The sequence below is a fragment of the Ictidomys tridecemlineatus genome, chromosome 9 (genome assembly GCF_052094955.1).
Source record: "Ictidomys tridecemlineatus isolate mIctTri1 chromosome 9, mIctTri1.hap1, whole genome shotgun sequence".
In the NCBI taxonomy this organism is placed as follows: Eukaryota; Metazoa; Chordata; class Mammalia; order Rodentia; family Sciuridae; genus Ictidomys; species Ictidomys tridecemlineatus.
The window spans coordinates 67,149,776-67,172,911 of NC_135485.1; the positions used below are offsets into that span (position 1 = coordinate 67,149,776).

A 23,136-nucleotide genomic window follows, 5' to 3' on the forward strand; every position below is an offset into this window, starting at 1 on the left:
CTTTTGTTGTTTCCATCTTTTTGTCTTAAACACCACATAGTTTAACCTTCAAATTAAAGGAAAATAAATCATGATAAAAGGTCTCTTTTTAAAGTGTCTAGAAATTTCTTAAGTATGAAGCTCAATGAGATCAGACTGTAAGTTTAGACCTTTAAATGGAAAAAATAAGTATGATTGTTGGGGACCTACTAAAGAAAAATATTTTCTGACTGCCTCGGTCACATGTACATGAAATAAATATTGTTGATCTTTATATCAGACGGTTATATTCAGCAAACATGAAAGAACCACTGATCCCCATGGAATGTAGCAAATGAGAAAATTTTAAGCTCAGAAATGTCAAGGTAATAGATTTTTATCCATATTAATAATGTTTATATAATATGTCAAATGCTAAAAGCTCCACTTATTCAACAAGTCATCTCATCAGTGTCAATGCAAATTATGAGAATCATGGTAATCTGTTTAAGGCAAGTTGTGCTATGGATTCTACAAGATTTCTCAGAAGACATTGTTCCACATTATGTTTCTCCCTCTTTTCCATAAATTACCTTATATACTAAATACAGTAAGCTTCTAACTCACTCACAAATAGATTTGTTAATACCTGTGTCAGCTTGCCTGCCAATGAAATAAGCTAAGAGAAGGCCTTTAGGAAACTTCAGTAAGATCATTTAGCATTCACCAAAGTATACTGATAGCATTCCCCTTTTCCCAGTAAATATGTCTTGGCTCCTAAAACACTCATCAGAAATTACTTGGATGAACTTTAACATTAACCATGATGAGAAATAAGCATTTTTCTTTGGATATTATATGACAGAATGGTAGTCTATCCCATTTATTGAATGTTAACCATATGCCAGGCACAGTTTGCCATTTAACCCCATGGCAATACTGTGCAGTAGGATTGTTGGACTTGAACTAGCTGTGGATGTGGCAGTGGATGTAGAAACCCAGAAAAGGAGCCTTTGAGTCTGGAACCCCACTCTGCAGGAAAGAAACAGATTTGTTGATGGAGGTTCTTGATTTTGTTCTCTGCATTTTTTAAAAGTGTGTTCTAATTTACCAACATTAAGCAATTACTCCTGAGGCTCAAAGTCTGAAAACATTTAAATGTTATTTGAATGAAGTTAAGCCTAACTTGAAATCTGCCTCTCAATAGTTAGATAAGAAAATCCATCTGAGTTATCAGTACTTCTAAGGGTCACACTCAAAGAGGCTTATGTTTCATTAGTTAAATTGAGAAAGACTCCAAATTGTCAATCCTGGTCTTATGCTAAGGCATCCTTTGATAGTCGCAGCTCTCTTTTGTGAGGTACAGACTTCTGCCTGCAGTCAGAAACCCAGCATTCCTCCACAAACCCCAAGGCCTTCCTTTGAATCCTTGACATCATTCTGGAACCCTACCACAGGACTGCTACACTTACTGGCCTCTTTCTTCTTCCTTTGAGAACATTCCCAGGCTTTCCCACCACCCACTCCCAACCCCAGGCCACAATTCTCACTTGACAGAAAGTAGTCTTTTTATTGGGAACTGCAATTAGAAAGAGTGGAAAATCTAAAACTGACCCTTAGAACATCTTCAACACCAACTTGGCTGCTGGCTAAATGGTTCAATGTTATTATGAAGAAGGGAAACAATGATCAAGAACCAAATGTACTTCCTTTGACAATTCTGTGTGGTAGACACCCTTATCCCCATTTTATGGATAATTATATCCCAGAGAAGTTGAGACAACCTACCTAAAATTCTGTAGCTAATTAGAAATCAAATTCTGGATAGATCACAGACTTACTGACCTATCATAGAGCCTCACTGGGATTCTCAGAGGGTTGAATTACTGTTCTAAGCACACTTACATTTACCCTACTTCCATTTACCCAAACTTTCCTTGGAATTCAAACAATATTTTAAAATCACAAGTAGGAATCTACAACGGTAACAAACTATTCAACCATTTTAAGATGCAATAAATGCTACAATGCAGATGCCCAATTATTCCAACTGAAAAAGGCCCAGCCTAACCTATTCCTGTTATCATCACAGTCTATAAAGTTTCCTGAAATCAAAATAAATATAGATCAACATTGGGAGAGTGTTAACCCACTCTGGACACTAAATTCTTCCCCAAAGTAGGCAGGAATTTTCACTTGGCTTGAGCACGAATATGACTACAAAAAGTTGTGGGGTTTTTGTTTGATATCTAGGATGACTAAGTCAAGCCCAAATTCAGTGACCTAGATGTATCTTTTACTTACATAGTCTTCCCTACAATTTCAGGTGGCCTCAAACTGCAGAACATGCCCTGGGAAATCTCATGTAAGCTAGCTGTTCCTGAACTTCCATTTCCTCTTCCATAAAAGAATTAAATTAGACTGCATAATCTATATCATCTCCAGTTCCAGTTAAGTAAATGTCTTCAACTCAACATATGCAAAGTTTAACATCTCCTGTACCTCATCTGTGTTACCTAATAGAGAATGGCACTTACAAGTGCCCAAGCCAAAAGCCTGGAGTTATCCCTACCTCACCAAAATCCCCACCACACACATATACACATATCAGTCACCATCCCTACATTTCTTTTTCCTGCCTTGATCCTCCCTCTGAACTTCAGACACATAGCTAAGTTCCTAAAATATCTCCACCTGTACCACCAACAGACATTTCAATGGGAAAAGGAAAAGGCAGAGTTCAGAAAGTATTTGAGTTTAATAAAATTCTAAATACCATAGCTGATTTTAGCTTAGTTGAGAAAATTTTACTTGAGAATAACATCCTAAAATGTGATATGAAGAAAATTAATGACAAATTCAAGTTACCTTCACTGATATCAGAAGAAAACAACTCACCTAAAAACATGATTAAAGTAAACTAAACATTTTTATTATTAAAATATGTTAAAATGAAGCTAATGGTGTCATAAAGATATACAAACAAAATGTCTCCAAAAATTAGGTAGGGAGGGCAGGGAAAAGGGAGTAGATTGTATATTTCTAGCATTATTGAAGGAAGTATATAGGAACCTATATATTTGAGGAACAGAAAACAAAAATGGTAGTTCACCAGGTAATATCTCTCTTTTCCCACCTTTGTAGTACTGGGGATTAAACCCAGGATTGCTTTGCCCTGAGTCACATCCCCAGCCCTTTTTATTTTTAGACAGGGTATCAGTAGGTTGCTGAGACTGGCTTTGAAATAATGTTCCTTCTGCCTCAGCCTCCCAAGTTTCATTAGGTAATTTTATACACAAAAAGTTTTAAGCATCCAAACTATTTGAGAAAAATATTGTTTTTCACTTTCTTGGTATTTCTTATTTCTTGGATAACAAAAATACCCCAGAAACAAAATAATCTAGACTCTATAAATTTTTAAATGGCTTTTCAGATGTATATCAGTAGCATATGGATTTAGATGGTGTTGTCCTCTGGTCTAGCTCCCTCTGAGCAAACTGACTGTTGCCTTTAGAGACATTCAACCTGAAAACAGATTTCTGCATTGCAGCCCAGCATGAGAATTAATCTAACCTACCCGTGTTAATACTTAAGAGTTTATATAAATAACACTGCAAAACTGCATGCCGAATAGTCAAGCACTTATATATAGATATATACACATATCTGTGTGTGCGTCTGTGTGTACACATACTCGAGTTTGAAACAACCAGTTATACTCTCTCCAATGCAAATGGTATAGCATAGGTCAGAGTGTCTCAGACTCACCACTACTGAAATTTGGGGCTGGATAATTCTCTGTTTTAATGCACAGGACGGGGCTAAAGATGTAGCTCAACAGTACAACTTGCATAGCATGCATGAAACCCTGGGTTCAATCCCCAACACCACAAAAACACAAAACAAAACAATGCACAGGACTGTCCCATGCATTGTAAGATGTTGCAGCATCCCTGGCCTCTACCCACTAGATGACAGTAGCATGACTGATTTGTGGCAATCAAAAAAATCTCTCAGATATGCACTCATGTACCCTGTAGTACAAAAGCAGTGCTAAATCAGAAACTTGTTAAGTTACAAGTTGGGGCTTCAGAATCAGACTTTCTGGGCTTAAATTTTCGTTCCACTTCTTACCAGTCATGTAACTGTCAACAAGTTACTTATTTGCCCTAATATCAGTTCCTCATCTATACAATACAGATTTTAATGGTTTCCACCTCAATTGTATATTGTGAGGATTAAATATTCATAGTCCCTGGCATATGGTGTGTGCTTAATAAATTCAGCCCATTACTATGTGTTTTAGTCAGCTTCTTTTGCTGCTGTGACTAAAAAACCCAACAGAACAACTATAGAGGAGGAAAAGTTTATTTGAGGGTTCACAGTTTCAGAGGTCTCTATCCAAAGATGTCTGGCTCCATTTCTTGGGGCTCAAGATGATGCAGAACATCGTAGCAGAAGAGTGCTGCAGAGGGAAACAGCTCACATGGTGATCTGGAAGCAGAGAGAGTCCACTTGCCAGATAAAAGTATACCCAAAGCCATGCCTCAATTCCCACTTCCTCTAGCCATACCCTACCACCTCAGTTACCACTCAGTTAATCCCTATCAGGGAATTAAATCACTGATTGGGTTAATAGTTCTCCAATATTTCTCCTCTAAACCTTCTTGCACTAACACATAAGTTCAATAGTAATAGTAACACTATTACTATTATTTCATTTCTGTAACCATCCCAAAGAGTGGAAAGAACTCCTGTCCATCAATAGATGAATGGTACAGTACATAAATAGTGGAAAATTATTCAACTTTTAAAATTAAGGAACCTTTCTACTCTGGAGGCTAAGATAAGACGATTGTAAGAGAATAACACTTACAAGTGCCCAAGGCCAGCCTGGGCAATTTAGCAAGCTACTTGTAAAGCCATTTCATATGTATGCTCTCTCTTTGATCCTTATAACTGCCTTTTGTAAAGGAAGGTTGACATTGTGATGTGGGGAAAAGGTCTGTATTGGGTAAAGCGAGCTTTATCTATATTTTCCAGAAAAGGAAACTAAAACAGAGAAAAAATAAAAGGGATTATTTAAAGTCACACATACACAACACAAAATGTACCATTCTAACCATTTCTAAACGCACAGTTCAATGGCATGAAGTGCATCCCTGTTGCTGTACAACCATTGCCATCACCCACCTTCAGAACTACCATCATCCCAAACTGAAACTGTACTCCCCATGATCCCTACCTGCGTCCCTTAGCCACCACCATTCTGCTTTCTATCTCTATATACTTGATTACTCTAGATGCTTTCTATAAGTGAAATCATACCATGTTTGTACTTTTGTGTCTAGCTTATGTGACTTGGCATATTGTCTTTGAGCTTCCTTCATGTTGTAGCATGTGTTTTTCCTTCCTTTTTTTTCTCTCATTACTGGGAATTAGATCCAAGATTGAACCTAGAAGTTCAATCTACTCAGCTACATCAACTCTAGAAATTTTTTGAGACAGGGGCTTGCTAACTTGTCCAGGAGCCAATCTGTTGTCTTAGCCTCCAGAAAAGAAAAAGTTCTTTATCATTTTAAAAGCTGAATAATATTCCATTGTGCATATCATATATATATATATACATATATATGTACATATATGGTGTGTGTGTGTATATATATGATACCATTCATCTATTGATGGACAAGAGTTCTTTCACTAGGCTAGGAAGTTGCTAAAGACTGAATGTGTTCCCCTCAAATTCATATGTTGAAAGCATAACCCCCATGTGATAGTATTATGAAGTAGGACCTTTTGCAGGTGATTAGATCATGAGGACTTGGCCAGTGGGATGAGGCCCTTAGAAAGTGAACATAGAGAGTTCCTTTCCTCTTTCTGCCTTGTGAGATCATAGTGAAAAGAAAGCAGTCCATAAACCAGAGAGCCAGTCCTCACTAGACATAGACTCTTCTGGCACCTAACATTTCCTCAATCTTGGACTTCAGAGCCTCCAGAACAGTGAGAAATAAATTTTTACTGCTTATAAGCCAACATAAGTTCATGTAATTTGTTAAAGTTACCTGAACTAAGACAGATGTCAGATGTCAAGACTTCTAACACCTGGTCAAATGATCTTTCAAATATCATCATAAAGGGAACTGATTGTCTTACATAACCTAAAATCTCCCTCAACCTCAGAAGTTTTTCTGAGAAATGAAAATCATATGTTAAGATGATTAGCTAGCTGAAATATAGTATTAATGCTGAAATTTTGTGAATAACATCAAACCACTACATTTCACTGACCCATGTTTTAATTTCTAAGATAATGATCTTACTTTCTCCTTTTCTCTTCTGAAAAAATAAATAAACACACACACACACACATACACACACACACACACACACACAATTTACAGAGAGATACCAGGGTATTATCTTTCACCTCTAAAATTACTTCTAGAGGTTAAATTTCATGTTGAAACATGGTACACAACAGCTCTAAGACAAACATGACCAAAGAGCATTTTCCCTTGATCTGTGCTAAGCTTTTGCTAGCAACTGGCATCACTTCAAAAACTCAGAGGTGGCTCTGACTCAGCAGAACACAAAAGCCTTCCTCATCTAGCTCTGCTGTCAACACCTGGGCACACAGGTCTTCACTGGTGCTCTGTGCAGAGGCCATCTCCTTCTGAGGACTACACAAAGACAGCCAGAGGAAGAGTGGAGAGCTGAGCCATGAACATTGTCTTGGATATCCTCCTGCTTCTGGTCATCATCATCTACTCCTACTTGGAGTCACTGGTGAAGATTTTCCTTCCCCGAAGGAGAAAATCTGTGGCTGGGGAGATTGTTCTCATTACCGGAGCTGGGCATGGAATAGGCAGGCTGACTGCCTATGAATTTGCAAAGTGGAAAAGCAGACTGGTTCTTTGGGATATTAATAAGGTAATGGATGTAATGCCAAATCTTTTAAACTCACAGAGTAGGACTCATATTTTATTTCTTGATTTAGCATCTTCTTATCTTTCTCTTATGAGAGTTGGTTAAATTTTCTAGAGTTTATTATACATTTGCATCAGGTTGATTATATGAAGGGAACATAATTAAGACCCGAGCAGTGATTTTTTTGAAAGTAAGGTCATTATGCACAGTATAACAAAAAAACATAGAGCCAGGATCATTCCAAGCTGCTTAAATTAGCCAAGTCACAAGTTCTCTCTGCCTCAGCCTTCTTATATCTGAAATGAAGACAATACCTTAGGGGTATCAAGAACCATAGCAAATTATAGCTAAGGGCCAAATCTATCCTGTGACAGCCTAGGCTAAGAATAATATTAACACTTCTAAAGGGTTATCAAAACAAAACCCAAAGAAACAAAGAAGAACATGCTACTGAAACCCTTAGTGCCTCCTGTCTCACACACACACTCTTTTTTTTTTTTTTTTAAAGAGAGAGTGAGAGAGGAGAGAGAGAGAAAGAGAGAATTTCCAACATTCATTTATTTTTTTAGTTCTCGGCGGACACAACATCCTTGCTGGTACTGGTGCTGAGGATCGAACCCGGGCAGCACGCATGCCAGGCGAGCGCGCCACCGCCTGAGCCACATCCCCAGCCCCCCCACACACACTCTTAAATTATTCACTCTTAGGCCCGTTGAGGAAAAATGTTGCCAACTCCTGGACAAGAGCATTAAGTATGTATTTTAAGTGCCTAGAATAATGCCTAGCACATGGTTAGCATTAGTTATGTTAAATAAAATCTAAGTGCAGGGAGTCAAGCTTTCTCTTTGACATTCATATTTCTCTTGTACTCTTGTTTGTAAATGCTATCTTAACTACCTCCCCCAAATCTGAAATAACTTAAGTTGTATATGGTTTTCCCTAAACTCATAAATTCTCATAAAATCATGAATATATGTACCAAAAATATTTTAAGATTGGAAAACTTGCAAAATTTTTTTGAAAACCAGATCTTCCACCAATCACAATGAGATTTAAATTGCCATTAAATTATTACTCTCATGTTCCTTGCCATCATGTCTAGTTGACACCTATTTTCCTAGGGACTTTGAAAATATCTCCTGAACTTTAGGAACTAATTCTTCTCTGGTTCTTTCTGGATAGTGAAGAATAACTTTCAAGAAAAAGTTGGTATTTCCTTACTTAAGAGATAGGAGCATTTGTATATTAGATGAAAACAATTTGGCATATGAAAATGACTTGGCATGAATTTGATCATTGAAGAAATTCCAATAAAGTTTCTAGATAGGACAAGAATTTACAAATTGAGAAAATTGTTGTCTGCTTTTCTCAGGCAGTTATTTCATAAATCCATGAAAATTTAACCTTTGGATCTCTTCCCAGATATGTCTTTTTGGAGAGAGGACTATACCTATTACTTTTTTTTTTCAATTTTAACATTTCCAGTGACAAGGCAAACATAAAATTAGAAAGAAGTTATTTAAAAAGGACTTAAGGTTCTGCCTGAATGATGGGTAACCCAACCTTGTAAAATTCTCTGCAAATCCTTGAATTTTATGGTTAAATATTAAATGACTTGCTCTAAGGCTATCGGTGTAATTCAGTTTTCCTTTAGTCAAGGACCAACTGGGTTTTTGTCATAGCTGGTTTCTTTTGCCTTCCAAGATGAGAGGCAAGTTTGGCCCTTGTTCCATCGAAACTGCTGCTTTAGGAACACAGTGAAAAGAGGAGCTCACAATGCACACTGAAACTGCAAATGAAGCATGAATTTCATTTATAAAAAGGCAAGGCACCACATCTTGCAGTGCTCTAGCTCAGTGATATAACTCAAGAATTTTTTCTTCATCAAAGTGTTGGATGAAAGCTCTGGTTATGCTGCTTATGACCTTGAATCTAGAGACAGTATGGAGAATTACATAGTTCTCCATGCACTCTGGCAGTGAGCAAGCTACCTGCTGAAGCTGAAGTCAGTGACTCTCCTGACCCATCCCCCTTTTACTCTTCTGCAACCCCTCAAAAGGCTAATTGAAAGGACACTGGCTTTGCTACAATATTCCTGGGCTCTTTAAAGACTGTTCTTTGGGATTTCAGGCTGCTGCTCCAGGGTTTACCCCAAATCATGAAATACAGAGAATGCAGGGGAGGCAGTGCTGGTAAAGGAAAACCAGCCACCATTCCCTCAGGGATGAACCCAAATAATGGAGGAAAGGACTTTGACATGCCCTCACCTCTTTACCACAGAGAATAGTTTATAAATTGTGAGGAGAAAAGTATAATTTTTAAAAACATATAACCATCTCTATAAAAGTCAGCAGATGTTAAATCTTGAGGAGAATTCTAATTTTTCAGAAATGCAAGCAAACAATCTCTCTCAAGAGGTTTCTTAAAAATAAGGAGGTACTCTGGATGTGAATTTTAATATTTTTTAAAATTTTCTTGTCCAGTGCTTTTTCTTCCACTCTTTCCTGAATATTTTTTCCCCCAATTACAGCATGGTGTTGAGGAAACTGCAACTGAATGTCAAAAATCAGGGGCCATAGTGCATGCATTTGTGGTTGACTGCAGTAGCCGAGAGGAGATTTACAGCTCCGTGAATCAGGTGAGACAGCTCCTGTGACTTCAGGTCACACATTTTGTTATCGATGGCCCCTGACATGCAAAATAAAAAGGTACTTCATGACTGATTTAAATTAGACTTTACTGCCAAATGAAGTAATGTGACAAAAGAAGGATATGTACGCTTTTTTTGTTCTAGAGAAGCCACTCAACTCTGCTCATTATGATGGTTTCATATTGTGGTTCGATTTCATTCTGATCAGAAGTTTGAGCAGTGGCACAGAGTAACTGACAAAAGGTTTATCAGTAGGAAAAATGGATTACTTGCTAGTTTTCAGTCCTGGTATTTTTGCAGTAATTTTTCTTCCTTTAATATTTCCTTTGTAAGATTTTAAAATTTTAGTTATCATTTACTCTAGTAAGGAAAATGTAATAATAGTTATAATAATTCTAGGACTGGAGTTGCAGCTCAGTGGTAGAGCCTTGAGTTCAATCCCCAGCTTGAAAAAAAAAAAGAAATTATAACAAATTTTAAAAGAACAAATATCAACTACACACAATGAACCTAACACTTCAATAAACTACTGTATTCTTTAAGTTAGTTTAGTTCAGTGATTCTATTAATCTCATTTTGTGGATAAGCTAATTAAGGCTCAAGGAGGTTAATCCAGACAAAGATCATGTAGTTGTAGGTGGTGGAACTGTGATAACTCAATCAGCACTTGAAAAATATGTAATCAGAACTTATATATCAATTTATCAACACAAATATTAAATTTACCTTGTTGATAAGATTTCAAAATCCCATTATGTATTGGTACTAAAATTTAGATGTTTGAAAGAATTTTAGCCCACATTTATGAAAGTTTTGCCTTTGCATCTATTATTTGAACTAGAAGCTTTTTCATGCCTAAACTCTGAGACATCACTTAGTAGAATAAAAAATATGGATGATATCAGCCCCAAAACTTTTGAGTTTGTATAACTCAACTGATGTGTCCTTTTCATTGTAAAAGATAAAGAAAGAAGTGGTGATGTAACCATCGTGGTGAATAATGCTGGAGCAATATATCCAGCCGATCTTCTTAGTACTAAGGATGAGGAAATTACCAAAACATTTGAAGTCAACATCCTGGGACATTTTTGGGTGAGTATAATCAGAAATATTTCTGATCTGTGCACATCTGTATGCCTTCATTGAAGACACATGGAGTTCATAATTGAGTTCACACACCTGGGTGTGGGAAACACACCAAATCTTTTTCTTAAACCAGGAATTATCAAGTTTGCTTGGGAAGAGCCACAGTCTCTGACGGAAGGTTAGAGTTCAAGTGGACACAACACACCAGAATATAAGCCACTTGATCTCTCTTATCCACCAGTATTGAATACACAGTGGGCAAGTACCAGGTCCTCATCAAATATTTGTGGAGCTTTGTTGAGGGTCGGTCATCAGTAGATGTCTTTTTGATCGTCTAGAGGAAATATACACAGTGTACATTCATTTATGACCTCCTTTCATGAAATTTTATAACTGAAAAGACATCAAAGAAAGTACTTAAATGAATACAGCAGTTTGGGACACTTCTAGGTAGGACTCCGAGATAAGTTCCAGACCCATGGAAAGCTAAAATTTAGAAATACAGCTTGCTGGGTGAGGTGGTGCATGCCTATAATCCCTGCTCTTCAGGAAGCTTAGGCAAGAGAATCAAAAGTTCAAGGCCAGCCTGCACTACCTAGTGAGATCCTGTTTCAAAATAAGATGTGTTTTCAAACAAGAAAAATAAAATGTGTTTTCAAAGCGGGTGGATATGCAGCTCAATGTTATAGCACTCGTCTAGAATGTGTCAAGGCCCTGGGTTAAATCCCCAGACAAAAAGAAGGAAAGAAGAAAAGAAAGGATGGGAAGGAGAGAAAGAAGCTCAAGAAACCTCTTATAATTCGTTAGGTTTGTGGGAAACTAAAATATAAATTTCAACTGCCTTTATAGAAAGCATTTATATGAATCAATCTTCCAGGCCTACTATTAGTGTAGAACCTGGGGCAAATCTGGATTCTTGAAGATAGCAAAGAGATGCCTCCCTTTACCTTTCCCAGCCCCTCACACATGCCAATATGAATTGATGATCATGCCCACAAAACTACCCAGAGACCCATACATTAGCTATCCATAGCTGCATAACAAAACTCAGAAGTTTGAGCAATAATAAGCATTCATTATCTCCTCATACTTTCTATGGGTCCACAATTTCTAAGTGACTTGGTTTGGTAGTTTTAGCCTAATAAATTTGCATAGGACCTATGGGGTAGGATTATAAAATATTATTGATATTTTTCACAAAACAGTAAGGTTTAGAGGGAAAAAGAAAGGCTTTTTTGTTTCCTATAACATGGACATATAATACTATATATATGTATTACAGATTTAGTATATTATAGTATATATATATATATATATATATATATATATATATATATATATTACTATATATAATCTCTATAATATTACAAATAGGAAGATGCTGAATCTACTCATACCTTATAATAGTTTGGGTCTCCATATGACTCTTAGTTCATTCTTCTCAACTGTTTGACAGGTACAAAAGATTTCAACTCTTGTAATTAGAATGATGAATCCCCAATCAAAATTACAAAATACCAGATTACCATAGGTATTTCTTTCAATTCTGGAGACTGAATTTCTCCCTTAATCAAGAGGCTGGAGGTATAAGTCAATGGCACACTGCTTACCTACCATTCATGAGGCCTTGAGTTCTATCTCCACTTGAAAAATAATGTTAATAATAATAACATTGTTTAGATGACATATCCAAAAAGGAGCTAGTGTGTTTGTGTGTGTGTGTATGTGTTTTTCACACACGCACACATGCATATATGTATTCTGAAGAGAAGAAAGGGGAATATTGAGATGTGTTCCTAGCAGATGATAGACAAGGTACAGTGTTTAATGCCAGCTAAAAACCAATACATGCTTATTTTTTAATTTCTCTCAATTTGTAGAAATTGTCATAAAATGTTGCAATTATTTTATTTTATTGGAAAGTTCTCTCAAAAACCTCTTTTGTGGTCTGGGCACGGAATCCAGGGCCTCACACATGCTGGGTATGCACTCTACCCCTGAGCCACATCCCCAGTCTGCCCTTATGTCTTAACAAAAATAAGATGACCTGATTTAGAAACCTGATGCCTCTGTCATTGTTTCTCTTCTTTCTACATTGACATTAAGATCATAAAAGCACTTCTTCCTTCAATGATAAAGAGAAATTACGGCCATATTGTCAAAGTGGCTTCAGTGTGCGGCCATGGAGTAATTCCCTATCTTATCCCATATTGGTAAGTATTACTTGCCAGCAGTGCTATGTATTTCTGTACTTTTGAGTGATTATTAGTCTTTGAATTTCAATGCTCACAGCATAGTAATTTGGAGTTGCAGAATTTGAAAAGTAAGTTAGAATAATTTTTTTAATGATTGTAATTTTATTTTAAATATCTTTGAAATTTTCTCTATAGAGTAATGTAAAAAAGCAGAAATACCAAGTATATTTCCATAACTTCCTGGAATAAAGAGATGTTGATAGAAGAAATCAGAAACACATAGCATAAGAAACAAAATATACAGAAGTTAAAACAAATGCAAATCTGTGGCATGGCATGTCTGTCCAAGATAAGCCAACCACAGTGGACTCTGCATCAAAGCATTTTCCAGTGGGTGTTTGAATAGTGAAAGTTCATTTGTGCATGTGTGTGTGCTCACATGTGGTAGAGAGGCCTCCACCTGAGTAAAAACAATGCAAACACCACACCCCCAGGCTCTATTAAGGACATAAAAAATGAAGTAGGAGGCCTTCAGCATATATTGTTTGCAAAATATCTTTCCTTGTATACTCTATAATGGTATCTCCCTTTCTTACTTCAGCTTTACATTAACCTCAGAAAAATCTCTACCAACACATGAGTATCAATGGGTATGTGTGTGGGTTGTCAGTTAGTTGATCTATTATATACTTTATATATACACATTCAAGGTTAAATGAGTCAAGAACCAAATTCTCTCTGACACTGAATGCAGTCACAGATACAGTTAAATTTCAACATAGGGTAGAATGCTATTATACACACATATGGCTGTTCCAATCTTCCTTGATCATCTTAAAATGCAAATAAGAATTTCACAGACTAAATATTTCTGTTGTTTTAATATTTAGAAATGTAGAAACTCGATGTAATAATAGTTTTTCTTTCATTCTCCTTGGAGAAAACAACCACTATCTAACATTACTGTTTTTACATGTCACCTTGGTCAAAAGCATTTATATAATTAATACTTAAATAAATCTACATAGATAAAGTGATTATACAAAAGGTACTTTATTGAATCTTTAAGACAACCTATATTTTAATATCTTCATTTTAAAAATCAGAAAAGAAAAATAAAGATAAAGACATGTGCTAAGATGACAAAGTGGCACCAGTGTCAAAAAGGAAACTATCAGGTCAGTCATCAAAAGCAGAAAAATATTTGAAGTCCTACAGAAGTTTGAAACAGATATTAGTTTTGCAGTATTTCTAAATATGTTTTTCATGATTGGTATTTTTCTAAATAAAAAAAAATAATAACTGATTAGAAAACATTTTGAAGATTGAATGGAAAAATGCTATATGTAGGGTGGAAAAGTGAGCATCAGGCCAGCCAATAAGGTTATAATTGTTCTTTTATTATGGTTGCTAGTTAAGAAACTGGGCACAGGGACCAGGGATAGAGCACACATGTAAATTGAGCAAGGCTTTGGGTTCAATCCCCAGCAACAAAAAAGAAAAAGGCAACTTTGAACATTCAGAATTCTGTTTAATCATATATGAAAATGTAAATGAAACTTAATGACCATTCATCCTCTCAGAAAAATCACAAGGAGATGATTTGGGGGATTTGATTTCTTGTTCTCAAATCAAATGATTCTACTTTCTTACAGATAGCTGACTGTCTTGCTCTCTTTTAGCTGATGATGGTTGGTTATTCTCTTACAGTTCCAGCAAATTTGTGGCTGTTGGCTTTCACAGGGCTCTGACAGCAGAACTTGAAACCTTGGGGAAAACTGGTATCAAAACCTCATGTCTCTGCCCAGTTTTTGTGGATACTGGGTTCACCAAAAACCCAAGCACAAGGTAAAGTCAAAATCAAGTTAGGCTGGGAATATGGCATGAGAAATTGATGTGAAAACTATCTGAGAAACTTTTTAAGTTGGTTAATTAAGAAAATGGGAGGTTCCTTTTAAATATTGTTTTATTACCTTTAAGTTTTGCTTTGAAGTTAAACAAATAAAGGGGGTTAAAACAAATTAGGGACTAGCAGGCGTGATCAGATTCCAATTAATTAGGCAACTGGTATTTATTTGTGTCCAGCACAAAGGTCAATACACGCCTGGGTGCCAAGAGAGAACAGGAGTGGGGAGGAGTGGGTTAGTGAGGCACACTTAAGGTAATGGAGAAAGCCTTCTCTCCTGGAAACCACACCTCCACGTTGAATTATACCTCATATCCCCTTTCCCAATAGTGGGTCATGCTCCACAAATACAGTATGGAAAGGTAAGGCTATGTGCCAGTTTTATACTGTCCACAGCAGTGGCCACAGAACTAACATATTCTTCTTTGTTCTCTGGCTCCTCTATTCCTTACCATCTAAGACTTCTCTGTCATTTTGGTATTTTTACTGTGTGAGCTAAGAAATACACCTACTAGATATGAAAAAATATAAGATTGTATTAACAAAATATCAACATGAGATGTGTGGGAAAGAGGGAAGTGACATTTGTGTGGTAGAACCTGGAACATTTTAAAACCTAATTCTAATTTTGGTGAAAAGATCTATTAATTAGTCTATTTTCATTAATGAAAAACATTGAAACTAGGGGCCTGAGGTTTAGCTCAGTGGTAAAGCACTTGCTTAGCCACACGTGAGGCCTTGGACTCAATCCCTAGCACTTAAATAAATAAATCTTTTTAAAAATGAAAATAAACTTTTTCTTTTTAATCACAGATTATGGCCTGTATTAGAGACAGATGAAGTTGCAAGAAGTCTGATAGATGGAATACTTACTAATAAGAAAATGATTTTTGTTCCATCATATATTGGTATTTCTCTAATACTGGAAAAGTAAGTACTGCACAGAACACCTAAAACACAAATGGACTATTTGTACTCTTTGTCCATAGGACTATACTATTGACAGTCTTTCAGTTGTAAAAGTTGTTATGGAGACTCTCCACTCCTGGGATGAACATTTAAGTTTTCCCTCTTTTTTTTCTCACTCATTTCAAAAATAGAAAATGATTCCTTTTCTCTACCATCTCTGGCCAATCTTTGCTAAAGACTATTCAAACAGAAGGAAGGACAGTTTTAAAAGCACATAAAATAGTGAAGTAGTTAATAAAAGCTCTATGTTTTAAAAATCTGCTGAGATGTTGTTGGAGATTGCATTGATCTTCAACTATAGACCAACTGGAGGAGAAATGACATAATAATACTATTGATTCATCCAATCCAAGAACACAATCTATCTTTCTTGTTTTGTTTTGTTTTCTCCAAATCCTTAGACAGGGGGCTGGGGTTGTGGCTCAGTAGTAGAGTGCTCACTTAGCATGCATGAGGCACTGAGTTCGATCCTCAGCACCACATAAATGTAAAATAAAGATATTATGTCCACCTAAAACTAAAAAATAAGTATTTTTTAAAAATCCTTAGGCAGAATTTTGCAGTTTCAGGTTTTACACATCTTTCCAAAGATTTATCCCAAGTATTGCATGATTTTAATGCTATTGCAAATGGCATGTTTACATTTTTTTCTTTCTCCATTGTTTGTTGCTAGCACATATTTCATTTTTGCATTTCATTCTTGTACTCTATAACCTTGCTAAACTAACTTGTTAAACTCACTGATCTTTTGTAGATTCTATCAGATTTTTTACACAATCATTGAAAAAGAAATTTTTATTTCTCCCTTTACATGATTTTATTTCTTTTTCTTGCCTTTTTTTATAACTTTATTTTATTTATTTATATGTGGGACTGGGGATCAAACCCAGGGCCTTGCATGTGCAAGGCGAGCACTATTACTGAGCCATTACCCCAGCCCCTCTTGCCTTGTTATACTGACTAGAATCTCCAGTTCTATTCAGTGTTGAATAGAACTAGAGACAGCATGCATCTAAGTGTTCCTCCTGAGTTTAAGAGGAAATATTCAGCCTTTCACTATTGTGTATGATGTTAGCTATAAATTTCAGCCTTTCACTATTGTGTATGATGTTAGCTATAAAATAAAAAGGATAAAGTATCAAAATAAATTTCTTTTACTACTTTGACAAAAATTTTGTCAAATGATTTTTCTGCCATTTTAGTTTAATATTATGAATTACATTGATTCATTCTAAAAGATAAACCAATTCTATCTTGTACTGTGTTTAATTTTATACCAAAGTAATACTGACCTCATAGAGTGAACTGGAGAGCATTCCCATCTCTATTTTCTGGAATAGTTTTTGTGGTATTGGTATTATTTCCTCTGTAAACATTTGGTAAAATTCAACAGCAAAGGTACTGGGCTTATAATTTTCATAGAAGGAATAGTTTGTAATTACAATTCTAATTTCTTTAATACCATAGGGATTTGGGGACTACTTATTTATTCTTGGTAATGTGTCTTTCATGGAATTTTTTCCATTTCATCTAAGTTGTCAAAAATACTGACATAAATGTGTATATTATATTACTTTATTGTCCTTTAACTCTTTAGAATTTCTTATTCCTGGTACCTATAATTTCTGTTTCTTCTCTTCTCATAATCTAGTTAGAAGTCCACTTTGTTTATCTCTTCAAAAAACTTGTGATTGGTTTAATTAATTTTTCCCATTTTTTACATTCTAATTAATTTCTCCTTTAATATATATAATTTGCTTCTACTTACTTTTCATTTAATTTTCTCTTTTCTAATTTCTTAATGTGAAGGAATTAAAGACTTGATACTTTATCCTTTTTATTTTATTGTGCTAGGAACACAACATGAAATCTATATCTTAACAGTTTGTTTTTTTTTATTTTTCAGGGGGTGGAGTGACCTTTTAATAGAAATATTAAAACTAGAAATATTTCTCTAGGACTGGAATTCAAAGGAAAAAGAAAATTTTATATTAATGATATTTATATTTTAAAATACAATACATAAAACAAAATACATAAAAATATAAAACAGAAGCCATGGTTTTTAAAAAGTGTAAATGTGACAATATCAGTGTTATACGCAATAGAGGAAAACTATCAGTCCACCCACTCAAATGAGATGATGAAAGCCATATTACTTTAATTGGTTAATATTTCTCTGATGTGTCATAATGATGAGAAAATCACACCATTTAATTATTAATATCTCATAAGAAAGGTCAGTTAGATTCAGACAATTGATTTTTGGGGAAGATGAACCCTAAACCATCTAGGAAAAGTCAGTTCTTTCTGTGTGTGCCAAACACCTGTGAATAGGACATATTATCTAATATAAACTTCATAATAATCCTTCAGGGCAAAATAATTATTATTCCTCTTACAGGTTCAGAAATTGGGGCTCAGAAAGGTCACGTAAGTGGTCCCAGGCTCAGACCTGATGAGGGGAAAAAGTGAAATTCAAGTTGAAATCAGGCCTCATCACCCACACTAGAAGGCTTTTCCCACTTCTCAGGATTTCTGGTCTTCAGCCCTTCACTTCAAGCTACCTCTAGATGAAAAGATACTGTGCTAAGACACTGAATACCTACATCAGGATTTTAGTCCTCTTCATTAAGACTCAATTTATCAACAACTTGAGCAAACTCAAAAGCTACATTTTTGGATAATACTAGTACAATCACCCAGAGTGGATCCCCCCTAAGTGGGAAGAATTGGCACAATAGTGACTCCCTCACTCTGACAACCAGTGCTAAATAGATTTATAAATGTACATTACACTGGTATTGATTATGGATACAATGTTGCACTTCAGATCTCTAGAGTTTATGCTATTTTTTTTATACTAGGGATTGAATCCAGGGGTGTTTTACCACTGAGCTATATCCCCAGTCTTTTTCTTTTTATTTATTTCATCCTTCCTTTCTTCCTTTCTTTGTTTTTGAGATTTGAGACAGAGTCTTACTACATTGCTGAGAATCTCCCTAAAGTACTGAATTTTGTCTCAAACTTGTGATCCTATCTCAGCCTTCCCATTTGCTGGGATTACAGGTGTATACCACCACACCCACCTAGTTTGTTCAAATATCTTGTTTAGCTAAAATTCTATTATTATTAACTCCCCATTTCTCTATCCATCAGTACCTAGAAACCACCATTGTACTGTTTGGATCTCTGAATTTCACAATTTTAGATACCTCATTTAGTGGAACTATGCAGTAGTTGCATTTCTGTGACTGGTTTATATCTTAGAACAAGGTTCTCAGGATTCATCTGTGTTGTTGCATGTTACACATTCCTTCTTTTGTGAAGCTGAATAGTATTCTATTGTATACATATATATATATATGTAATTTTTAAAAAAATCATTTATTGCTATTAATTTCCCCAAATGTAGTGCTTTTGTTCTGTCCCTCAAAATTTGATACTTTTTGTTTTTATTTACATTCTGTTCAAAATATTTTCTAATTTATATTATGGACTCTTTAGAAATGTTTTTTTAGTCTCTAAATATTTGGGGAAACTTTCTAGAGATTTTTCTGCTGTTCATTTCTAATTTAATTCTATTGTATTAGCCAAGTATTCTAAATTTGTTGAGATATGTTCCATATCTCTGATATGTTTCATACCAGAGATTAATATATAGTATAGACGAATATACATTGGTATATCTTGGAAAGTGTTCCAAGTACACCTGAAAAGAATAAGTATTCTGCTCTCAATGAGGGTTCTATAAATGTCAATTAGGTCAAAGTTGTTGTAGAGTTATTCAGTTTCTATAGCACTATTGATTTTTTTTTTTTTTTGTCTACTTGATCTCCCAATAATTGAGAGAACCCACAACCACTAGGGAGAGACTCCGATACCACCAGCTGCCACTTTCCCTTGGGGTGAAAGCAAGTGCCAAAGTCAAACTGGCTTTTGTTTCCTGCTTCTTTATAGTAGGTTTCCAGAGACCCAGAAAGGGGCTAGATGAGGCCCCTCAGAAAGTATGGTCCCCAGGGATGGACCTGTACATAAAAGCCACTGGGTTTCCCTGACCTGAACAGTTATTTTGTTGAAAAGTAACCCATAACTCTTCAATGTGGATAAAGAACAAACTAACTAGTGTCTACCAAATAAATAAATAAGAGAAGACCCTTGAAATCTCCAACTATAATTATGAATTTGTTTATTTCAGTAACAGGGCCATCTTGTTAGTCTTCTTTACGCTTACTTCCTCTTCAGAGAGACACATTTTTGTGAGCAGATACAACTACTAATATGAAGGTTTCTTTTCATGAGTAGTTGAAAGGCCTGCTCCAGCTCTTTTCTTCTCCTTATTCTTCTCCCAATCTCACCTCTCTTGCCCCTTTGGTCCCATCCCAAGGTTCTTTAATTAGAGAACAATACCAAAATATCAATATGACTTTCTTTGCAGAACACGTTATTTCTGTCTCTTTCCATTCAGTCACACTCTCTTCTTTCTTTGGCCTATCAAAATTTTTCCCATCCTTGAATATACAATTGTCTTTCGAAGCTTTCTCTGACATTCCAGCCCATATAACCCTCCTCGTGGTTCCAGTCCTTAATTGTATGTGGCTGATATTTTTCATTGATTGTTTGAAGTTTGCTATATAGCCTCCCCACTAAACAATAAATTCCTAAGGCACTGGATATTTTTTAAGTTCTTTAGTTTATCTTTTTATAGAGTATTACTTATATAGTTTCTACTTAAGGAGAGGTGGAGAAATGGATGGAGTGTGTTCTCGTGCTGTCTCTCTATATGGTCTTGACATCAAGATTAAGCAACAATTTCAGCAATGAGTTCAGACCTTCAGTTTTAGATCATTAAAGATATAAGGTCTCATACAATTTTAGGTAAGATGAGAGGGTGAGAAGAGTGTGTTTTATGTTTGCCTGCAATATGGACTACTAATGCTAAAAGACACACAAAAGAGAGGGGCACTAAGGAAGAGAAGAAAATTAAATACAAGCTAGATAACTCAATGGTCAGGCCATTTTAACTAACAACAAACAAATGACTTTGGAGCCAGAGATTTTTAAACTAAATTTTTTCTTTTCTTTTTTTTTTTTTTTAATGTAGGTTTCTTCCTGAACGTGCCTTGCAGCTTTAAGTCGCATACAGAATATACAATTTGAAGCAGTGGTTGGTCACAAAACCAGAATGAAATGATGTATGACAAAGATGTATGCACATTTATGATGTGAATCTAAGCACAGATTTAATGCTTCAAAGTGTTCTTTCACATTTTCCAGTGATGTTTATATTAAAAAACATTGATTTGGCACTAGCAGCAAAACTAATTGCCTTTCTATGTCTCAAAACTAGAGAACTTTGAGAAATAAATTTCTACTGTTTACAAATAACCCTGTCTATGGTATTTTGTTACAGCAGCAGGAAAGGATTAAGACAGTGTTCATTAGGCAACCAAGGAAAAAGACAGTAAGTATGTTTTTACATAGATATTTGCAGTGTTGTGCAAATATTTTATAAACTAAATTACTACATAAGTAAACAATAGGGTAAACCATTAAAATTTCATAAAATACTGCCAGGTTGCCTTCCAAAAATTATTTGTAATGATTTCTATTTTGATGAAGGATTTTAATATTGCTTTGAGTTGGCACTTTGTAAACAATGAAAATTTTGTCTCATTTCTTTGATTATATGAATTACAAAAGAATTTATTTTACTAATAATCTGTCTTTAATGTTCAGTTTTTCTCACAGCCTGGGAGTAAATAATGAGCTATATTGTTTATCTAACTTGGTGAGCCAAATATTTACACAGATTTGCAACTGTGAAATCTCAACACCTTAGTCTTTTACTTGATGGAAGTTCTTGTACATATTTGGTTTTTGTTGTACATTATTGAGCAATCACTAAACACACCAGCCAATTAAAAAAATATTCAGTTATACACATATTAACATCATAATCTACCCAAATAAATCCCCACAAAAAATAAAACTTCCTATTTTGGGGGTTGTTTTTGATTTTGATTTTCTGTTTTTGTTTTTGTTTTATTTTTATTTACTTTTTAGTGCTGGTGATTGAACCCAGGGCCTTGTGTATGCTAAGCTAGAGCTCTACCACTGAGGTATGCCCTTGGCCCAAAATTTTCTGTTTTAATTCCACTTTTGGTTTTAATCCTTTCAAAATAAAGCTCACAGAAATGCGTGGAAGCACAAATGAACTATTTTTGCCCATTTTTTCTTGAATATTGTGAATGTAGACTTCTTCCCTATAAATTCCAGGTGAGTTTCTAAATGTTTTACTATGATAATCCCCATCTCCTCACTCCCACCAGTCCCAGGACTGCCACTAGAGTGCATATCTATAGGCAAATACTTTTTAAAATGATCTTGTCTATATAAACTACTTAAATAAAGATGTATCATAAAATTCATAGTTCATGTGCAAGTGATATTGTGGTTTACTGAAGATTTGGAATAATGGGCTATTGGTTTATTGTCCAGTCAGAGCATGTAAAATCCTTCTTTTTAAAAATATTTTTTTAGTTGCTGATAGACCTTTATTTATTTATATGTGGTGCTCAGAATCAAACCCAGTGCCTCACACATGCCAGGCAAGTGCGCTACTCCTGAGCCCCAGCCCCAGCCCTGTAAAATCCTTCTTGATACCCAGGTATCATCTCTTCTTGTTTGGTCCAGGAGTTATTTCTTTATTTCCTTTATTATCAAATAAGCCATTCCTTGTCAACTTCATACCTTTCACCACAAAAAGAGGGTAACAATACTGTTATTACTTATAATGCTATGGCTCTTTGTAACATGTTTATATTGGAATAATATGAATTTTCTACCCTCTGAAATGTCTGTTATGGTTTGGATGAGAGGTGTTCCCCAAAAGCTCACATGTGAGGCAATGCAAGAAAGATCAAGCCTGATAGTGGTAACTGAAGCCGTAGGGTGTGGCTAGAGGAGGTGGGAATTGGGAGCGTGGCTTTGGGGTATATATTTGTATCTGGCAAATAGAGACCTCTCTCTGCTTTCTGATCACCATGTGAGCTGCTTTCCTCTGCCACACTCTTCCTCCATAATGTCCTGTCTCACCAGGAGCCCCAAGGAATACACTCTGCTGTCCATGGACTAAGACCTCTGAAACCGTGAGCCCTCTAATAAACTTTTCTTCCTGTACAATTGTTCTGATTGATTCTTTCAGTTGCAGCAATGAAAAAGCTGACTAAAACAATATTGTGCTACTATTTATTTAGTATTTCACCATTACTTTGCGCATTGTATCATCCACTGTGACAGATGATTATTGCATTTCTTTGGTAATAACCATGAACTCAAGATTGATCCAGGCTATACAGGAAAACACAAATGATAAATTTGAATTCTAGATAGATTCAATTTATTATATAGAATGTTACAGCATAAAAGAACCACACATC

General features: G+C 35.4%; 1 protein-coding gene across 1 annotated transcript; it reads left to right on the top strand.

Moving 5' to 3' along the window:
- Window positions 1-6,571: 6,571 nt before the first annotated feature.
- Window positions 6,572-22,127, top strand: LOC144366761 (17-beta-hydroxysteroid dehydrogenase 13-like). The gene is given in 8 exon segments (XM_078021568.1): window positions 6,572-6,891; window positions 9,419-9,540; window positions 10,513-10,630; window positions 12,731-12,837; window positions 14,530-14,667; window positions 15,539-15,655; window positions 20,799-20,812; window positions 20,815-22,127. Coding segments are annotated over 8 exon segments (900 nt in total). The 5' UTR covers window positions 6,572-6,681; the 3' UTR covers window positions 20,889-22,127.
- Window positions 22,128-23,136: the final 1,009 nt, after the last annotated feature.